This window comes from Cebus imitator, unplaced genomic scaffold (assembly GCF_001604975.1).
Source record: "Cebus imitator isolate Cc_AM_T3 unplaced genomic scaffold, Cebus_imitator-1.0 Scaffold303, whole genome shotgun sequence".
Lineage (NCBI taxonomy): Eukaryota > Metazoa > Chordata > Mammalia > Primates > Cebidae > Cebus > Cebus imitator.
The window spans coordinates 682,828-691,379 of record NW_016107618.1 but is presented as its reverse complement, the minus strand read 5'-3'; the positions used below and the strand labels follow the sequence as shown (position 1 = coordinate 691,379).

Below are 8,552 nucleotides of genomic sequence, written 5' to 3'. Positions count from 1 at the left end.
ATGTTGACCAGGATGGTCTCGATCTCTTGACCTCGTGATCCACCCGCCTCGGCCTCCCAAAGTGCTGGGATTACAGGCTTGAGCCACCGCGCCCGGCCCCTCATTCTTTTTCTTAAAGGAAATAATTTACCTTACCATAGAATATCTTACTATACTGATACTGGTGTAAATTCTTTTCTGATTTACATAGGTTATAAAAACAAACTGATGTTACTGAAAAAATTACCTAAGCCACACTTACTTAGTAGAGATAGGCAAATATTGTCACATAAGCCATGTGTTCACTTAAAAACATCCTTAATTAGAAGAAGCCATATACTTGACAATGAAAGAATTTTGTGGGTTTCTCAAACTGATCATTTTTTTGGGGGGTAGGGGGAGTCTCTGTCGCCCAGGCTGGAGTGCAATGGCACAATCTTAGCTTACTGCAACCTCTGCTTCCTAGGTTCAAGCAGTTCTCTCACCTCAGCCTCCCAAGTAGCTGGGATTACAGGTGAGCACCACCATGCCAGGCTAATTTTTGTATTTTTAGTAGAGACAGGGTTTCACCATGTTGGCTAGGCTGGTCTCAAACTCCTGACCTCAAGTGATCTACCCTCGGCAGCCTCCCAAAGTTCTGGGATTACAGCTGTGAGCCACCATGCCCAGCCAAACTGATAAAACGTAAGATAAATTTTCGGATCAAGATAAATCCATTTATAACAAGCTCCTAAAAGCTAAAAAACAAATTAACTTTAGGAACTGCAACTTGTTGAGGTTTAATGTTTTTTTTTTAAGCCTACAATTTCACAATTTCTATTAAGAAATAGTCCTAAGAGCAAAAGCACATTTCCTGCAAAAATGAATCTTCCAATGATGTTAAAATTATAAGCATCTAGACCAAACTCCTCTCTCCCCACCTACTTCCAAATCTATGAAGTTCCTCTAGAATATCCCCCAAGGTTAAAAGTTGTAAAGGATTTTGAGCTTCTCTTTAAACAGCTAATAGGTACATTTTGTTTGAATACTAGCTCATTTGCGTTTTTACCTCAAAGCTCGTCCCATGGTTTCATAGTTCATGTCGGGTTTGTTCTTATGCTTTCCCCAAAGCTTAGAGACAGCCTTCGAATCCACCAGCTTGAATATGCCTTTTTCTCTCTGAGTCCATTTAATATACCGGGGACAAGTATTCTTATCTTGAAGTAGATCTAAAAGAAACTCCCACAAATAGGTTGTGTTTCCTTTAAAAACAAAGACATTGATTTAAAAATTCATTAACATAATTAAATACATAATTAAAAGTAAATAAAGTGTCGTTCATTGTAACATAAAAATGCTGAATATATTTGTTTCCACCTTTTTTTTTTTTTTTTTTTATACAAAGTCTTGCTCTGTTGCCCAGGCTAGAGTGCGGTGGCACGATCTTGGCTCACTGCAACTTCCGCCTTCTGGATTCAAGCACTTCTCCTTCCTCAGCCTTCTGAGTAGCTGGGATTACAGGCACATGCCTACTACCACACCCAGATAATTTCTGTATTTTTAGTAGAGACAGTGTTTCACTGGGTTAGTCAGGCTGGTCTCGAACACCTGATCTCGTGATCTGACTTCCAAAGTGCTGGGATTACAGGCATGATCCACCACGTCTGCCCTGTTTCTATTTTTTAAAAATGGTATCCCCCATGTATGCTTACAGTTATGATGCTAAAATACAGGTTTCTGGATTTTGTACTATTACATATTACCCTATCCTAGATTTTGAGTTCAGTAAAGGCAAAGGCAAATTGTTTAGGTAAAATTAAGCTGAATTAAATATAATAAAATTTATAATAACATTTATTAGTTTGTACAGATTTAAACTGAAAAAAAAATACATTTATTTACACCTTTACCATATGATAAACCTAATTTCCATGATAAAAATTCATCAAAAGGTACTTGCAAAATGCAATTAAATGTGCAAAACTTTTACGCATCAGGCCTAGGATCTTTTTTTAAGAAACTTACTTTTCTTTGATTCATCTATAGGCATGAACTCTGAGGTATATGTACTGTAAGTACAAACCACCCTCAACCCCTTAAGCATTTTCTTATCAATTAAGACTTGATATCAAGGCTCACGCCTGTAATCCTAGCACTTTGGGAGGCCAAGGTGGGTGGATAACCTGAGGTCAAGAGTTCAAGACCAGCCTGGCCATCATGGTGAAATCCCATCTTGGAAAAAAAAAAAAAGACTTGATATCAAAGAACATTACTGCTGGCCAGGTGTGGTGGCTCACAGCTGTAATCCTAGCACTTTTGGAGGCCTAGGTGGGCGGATCATCTGAGGTCAGGAGTTTGAGACCAGCCTGGCCAACATGGTAACACCCTGTTCTCTACTAAAAATACAAAAATTAGCTGGACATGGTGGTGCGCACCTGTAATCCCAGTTACTTGGGAGGCTGAGCACAAGAATCACTTGAACCCAAGATGCGGAGGTTGCAGTGAGCTGAGATTGCACCACTGTATTCTAGCCTGAGCAACAGAGTGACACCCTATCTCAGGGAGAAAAAGAAAAAAAACAAAAAAACATTACTGCCTCTAAAAACAGATTTTTAAAAAAAATTTCTAATCACTTTCTACTGATTATACCCAGTAGACTGTAGATAAGTAATATATTCAAAGGACTTCATTACATATACTTAAATATATATAACTTAAGTTTTTAAGACATTGTACATCACTCTTAAAATATGAGGTCGTAAAATGGAAAAATATGGTAATTCCTTAGAACTAGTCAAGTATTCATCAAATGTTAACTGTAACATTAGCTCTGGATCACACTACTAGTAAAATTTTTAAATGAGGAAATATTAGAATATTTCTGCAGAATAAAATGCTTATTCATCACATACTATGCTTAAGGATATAGAGATGAATTTAAAAGCTGGTTCCTGCCTCAAGGAATTTATAATTTAGTTGAGAAGAGCAAAGAAAGTGGATGACAAGTTAAACAACAATACAAGAAATAAATAACAATTTGAAACAATGTAAGGTCTATTACAAAGCAATGCATAATTAATTATATCCCAAATAATCATAGAAAATAATGTCTGTAGGATTCCAGGAGTGAAAATAAAGTGGGCTAGTAGGACATCATGAAGTCTTGGAAGATGGCTAGGATTTGCATAAAAGAACAAAAAGGAATCTGGGCAAGTAAAATAAAAAACTTAATCCCAAAAGGAAGAAAGTATCACACCTTTTTCCCCTTATTAAGGAGGGAAGAGTAGTGGGCAGTGGTCATGACAAGAAGAGGCTTTTCAGGTTGCTTTTACTTTATTCCCTTCATAACCTCTAGATGCCAAGGTTCTTATTGACAGAAGAACAGAAGGCCGGGCGCAGTGGCTCACACCTGTAATCCCAGCACTTTGGAAGGCTGAAGTAACCAGATCACCTGAGATCAGGAGTTCATGACCAGCCTGGTCAATATGGTGAAAGCACATCTCTACAAAAATACAAAAATTAGCCAGGCATGATGGCGGGTGCCTGTAATCCCAGCTACTCGGGAGGCAGAGGCGGGAGAATCACTTGAACCTGGGAGGCGGAGGGTTGCAGTGAGATCGTGCCACTGCACTTGAGCCTGGGTAACAGAGTGACAGTCCATCTCAAACAAAAAGAACAGAAAAGAGTCCTGAGAACAAAAAGGGAGATCATCTGTCGGATCCCATGTACTATTCATTTACTATACTTAAATCCAGATCTAAGATACAGGTTATGTTGGGCAGCTTCCAAAACACGCTATAGCTACCCCAACACCTTCAATCAAAATACTGACGCTTTTTCTCTGGCATGTTCACTTTAATTGTGCCTTTCCCTGAAAATTCAGTAAATTCATTAATAACACAGAGTTGAGCCCATTATGCATCTCCTAACCTAAAGTTGAGCCCATTATGCATCTACTAACCTAAAAAAGCTGACTTTCAACTTCACAATGTTATATTTGTATCTCTGGGACCCTATTTATCACACCAGTATCACTACCTAAAAACTATTAAAACACACCATGTATAATCTTTAATTACATCATTCTAGAAAAAAATTCTAGAAGAAATTTTTATATAACACAGACAGTGCCTTGTACATAAGATATCTAAATGTTTCCATGTTTTGAATTCATTATTAGACTCATCAGCTCATTATCAACTCATCAACAGATTATCTTTAAATACTCATTGCACCCATGTTTTCATCCCCAAGTTAAAATGAACAATTCTAAGAAGGAGGCCAAGGATGGAGGATCACTTGGGCCTAGGAATACAAGAAAAGCCTAGGCAACATAGGGAGACCCATCTCTACAAAAACTTGAAAAACTGGCCAGGCATGGTTGTGTGTGCCTGAGGTCCCAGCTACTTAGAAGGCTGAAACAGGAGAATACTTTAGCCTGGAAGGTTGAGGCTGCAGTGAGTTGTGATCATGTCACTGTATTCCAGCCTGGGTGACACAGTGAGACCCTGTCTCTAAAGAAAAAAAAATTTTTTAATTAAAAATTCTGTATCTGGTTTTAAAGAAAATAGGAGGATTCAGAAAGAGAAGCTTTCCTCACCAGGTAATAAGGAATTTGCCTATGACAAATATTATTATCACAATTTTGCAGAAGAAAAAACAATGGCTGGATTTTGAATACAGGTTTGACAGTTATAGCTTTAATTATTATATTACATTATAACATATTGCCTCAAATTTAATACAAGACTGATATTGTAATGAGGTATGGTTTTAATTGGTAAAAATTGGTCACAAAGTTTTTCTCCAGTGTTAAGCACAAGAGATACCACTGAGGATAAGAATTACTTAAAAGACAACAGTAATAACTGTATATTTACAGTTTAATTTTCTAATGTTTACTGCTACTATGTTAACTTTTAAAGTCTTCAATATAAATTAAAAGGTAAAACCTAAGATATTAGAAGTATAAAACAGCCAAGACAAACAAGGAAATAAGAAAAGTATCCTAAGCCTCTCCCAAATTGGGTCACCAGTTCCTGAATAAGTGTTCAGTGTAAATTTTTTTTTTTTTTTTTTTTTTTTTTATTTAAATACCAAATTTCTTGGTAGGCTTACTGAAGACAATTTTTTTTAAAACTAGACTTAATTTGGTTTAATTATTTAAAATTATTAAGTCAAACCACCTGATAAGAACAGAATAAATTTAAATATATCAATGCAAAATTGATCCAACTATTGACTACTGGTCTGAAAACACTCATGGAAGTAATAAATTTTTGGTGATCAGATTAACAGACAGAACACATCTAAAACCACTACTGAAATGGTACTTTATCTGTCAGAATCTGAGTGAAAAGAAAATTAAAGGCCAGTTGCAGTGGCTCATGCCTATAATCCCAACACCTTGGGAGGCCAAGGTGGGAGGATTGCTTGAGGCCAGGAGTTTGGGACCAGCCTGGGCAAAACAGGGACAACCTGTTTCTACAAAAGATTTTAAAATATTTAAAAAAATAAAAAAAACTCAATCTTTCTTCTAAAAGAAAAAAATAAAAATAAATAAATAAATAAAAATAAAGGATAACAAGAAAGTAATAAGAATAATTTTAAAAAGAAATGTTACTTGAAATCATCTTACTCAACAAATTAAGAAAGCACAGAATGGGGGAGGTTTGGTGCTATTTTTATTTTTAATGAGGATATACAAATTCTAAAGCAAAAATAGGCAAGGGACAGTGGCTCATGCTTGTAATCTCAGCACTTTGGGAGTGTGGGGTGAGAAGATCTCTTGAAGCCAGGAGTTTGAGACCTGCCTGGGCAACAAAGCATGAGACTTCATCTCTTAAAAAAAAAAACTAGCTGGATGCGGTAGTGTGCGCATGTAGTCCCAGCTATTTGACAGGCTATAAGCAACATAGTACAAGGCTGTAGTGAGCTACGGTCACACCACTGCATTCCAGCTCTGTCTATAAAAACAAGTAAATAAGTAAGCAAAAACATAGTTTTGTTCTGAATTGTGACTGACATGACTGAAATTTGTTGACTGAAAAATTTAGCTCGCCTTCAATTTTTGCATTGTTTCTAAACAATTAAGAAATTATGTATCAGACTGGGTGCAGTGGCTCATGTCTGTAGTCCCAGCACTTTCAGAGGTGGAGGCAGAAGGATCACTTGAGCTTAGGAGTTTACAGACCTGCCTGAGTGACATAGTGACACCTCATTTCTACAAAAAATTTAAATAATAAAAAAAAATTGCCAGATGTGGTGGCATGTGCCTGTGGTTCTAGCAACTCAGAAGGCTGAGGCGGGAAGATGGCTTAAGCCCAGGAAGTCAAGGCTACAGTGAGCCATGATCACACCACCACACACCAGCCTGGGCAACAGACAGAGCAAGACTGTCTCAAAAAAATAATAAAGAAATAAATTATCTATTAGAAACAAGGCTTAGTTGCAAACCTTTTAAATTATAGGTGGCTATAACTGAGGATGAGCGCTACTGTACATACATACATCCCCTAAGTCAATGGTTCTTTTTTTTTTAAAAAAAAAAAAAAAACATGGAGTTTCACCATGTTGGTCAGGCTGGTCTTGAACTCCTGACCTCAGGTGATCCGCCCGCGTTGGCCTCCAAAGTGCTTGGATTACAGGCGTGAGCCACCATGCCCGGCCGAGTCAATGGTTCTTAAGAAGGGTATCTATCAGACATCCTTAGGACTTTTTCCAAAAGTTCCTATATCCCCCATGATACTACTATGGCTACAGAATCTCTGTGGGGTAGGAACTGGGCACAGATATTTTGAAAAAGATCCCCATGTGATGCTGATACATCCCTTATTAAGAACTATTACCAATGACAGCATTCTCATATGTGCATGTACTAGAAATAATTTTCTTATAAATGCAAAAATGTCACCTAACTGAAAAAAAAATCATCTCACTTCCAAAGCAACCCTCCCCAAATTACCTTTTCCTTCTCTCGGTTTCTTCTTTATACCTAACTCAGGAGACCCATTGGAAATTGGTGATTGCTGGGTCTTTGGTTTACGGCCAACTGAAAAAATAAGATATTGAAACCATACGTTGAAAACAAGAAAAATACGAGAGGCACGATTAGCAGACTTTCTGATTACACATTATTCATTTAAATGGACACTAATTTGTAGATGAATATACTCTGTGTAAGAAAAGCTGCTTCTAAAAGGAGTATTTAAAACACTTTTGTATTTTGGATTATAGCAGTTAGTAGTAATCTCTGTCATATACATTGGCAGAGCCTTGATTGCCATATACATTGGTCAGAGCCTTGATTTGCTAATCTTTTATGTTAGTGTAGCAATAGAAACAAATTCTAGTAAGAAATTATTTTTCTGTTCTACGGGATTGTTAGAAACAGCTTTAGCAACTTATTTAGAAGATCTGATAATCTGTGAAGCCCTTTGAACTCAAATGAGGAAAAGTAAAAAATATCACTCTCAACTGCTCTGTATAAGTTAATTCACCAGAATTTAAGCATAGGTGTTTCAATTTCCCCACTTCCACAGATACAAGGGTGAAAAACTTCCAAGTGATTATTTTGTATGTCTAATAAATGTCTGTGCCCTTCCCTTTTGTTCCTCCTCACTTTTGCCATAAGGCTCCCTCAGACAGACCAGCATCCACAAGGAATAGAAAAAAAAGTAAGGGCTATGTACTTTTCTACGCTAAAGAGGATTAAGCCTGCAATGAGTTATATTGGATCCTCAGCACAGATGGATGAACACTGGCAGGTGAGAGGCAGCCTCAAGAAATAAATTGGGAGTATTTATGTTGTATTTTAAGATCAAATATACACACACACATATACACACACACACCCCTTTTTTTTAAAGATGGAGTCTCTATCTGTCAGTAGTGCAGTACTGTGATCTTGGCTCCCCACAACCTCCACCTCCCAGGTTCAAGCAATTCTCCTGCCTCTGCCTCCCAAGTAGCTGGGACTACAGGCACATGCCACCATGCCCAGCGAATTTTTATTATTTTTAGCAGAGACGGGGTTTCACCATGTTGGCCAGATGGTCTCGATCTCTTGGCCTCATGATCCACCCGCCTTGGCCTCTCAAAGTGCTGGGATTACAGGCCTGAGCCACTGCGCCTGGCCTATACGTTTTTTGTTTTAAGTCACCCAGACTGGAGGAGTACAGTGGCACAAACACGGCTCACTACAGTCTCCACCTCCTGGGCTCAAACAGTGCTACTGCCTCTGCCCCCCAAGTAGCTGGGACTACAGGCATACACCACCATGCCTGGCTAACTTTTCTATTTTCTGTAGAGACGGGTTTTTACCATGTTGCCCAGGCTGGTCTTGAACTCCTGAGCTCAGGCAATCTGCCTGCCTTGGCCTCCCAAAGTGCTGGGACTACAGACATGAGCCATGGCACCTGGCCGTAGTTTAAGATCAAATATACTATTACTGATTTGGTGATTGTTCCACATCTGAGATTTCTGATGTCACTCTATTCTTCATTTGGAAGCATTAGTTAGATTAATTATATGAAGAGCTAATTAAAGCATCTTAACACTTGTATTTCAAAATGCATATATTTTAGTATTTAATT

The 8,552-nt window shown here is 37.8% G+C and overlaps 1 protein-coding gene across 12 annotated transcripts in view; it reads right to left on the bottom strand.

Annotated features, from left to right (window-relative positions):
- The window catches only part of ELF2 (E74 like ETS transcription factor 2), a 118,911-nt gene that overhangs the window by 3,519 nt on the left and 106,840 nt on the right, over positions 1-8,552 (bottom strand). For 8 of the 12 annotated variants that reach the window (XM_037729382.1, XM_017502873.2, XM_037729385.1 and 5 more), the window contains 2 exons: positions 6,923-7,009; positions 1,028-1,220 (listed from right to left, as the gene is read on the bottom strand). In XM_037729382.1, coding sequence (XP_037585310.1) covers positions 1,028-1,220; positions 6,923-7,009 — 280 coding nt within the window. The remainder of the gene's footprint in view (positions 1-1,027; positions 1,221-6,922; positions 7,010-8,552) is intronic. The other 4 variants (XM_037729383.1, XM_037729384.1, XM_017502876.2 and 1 more) reach the window with 1 other exon arrangement.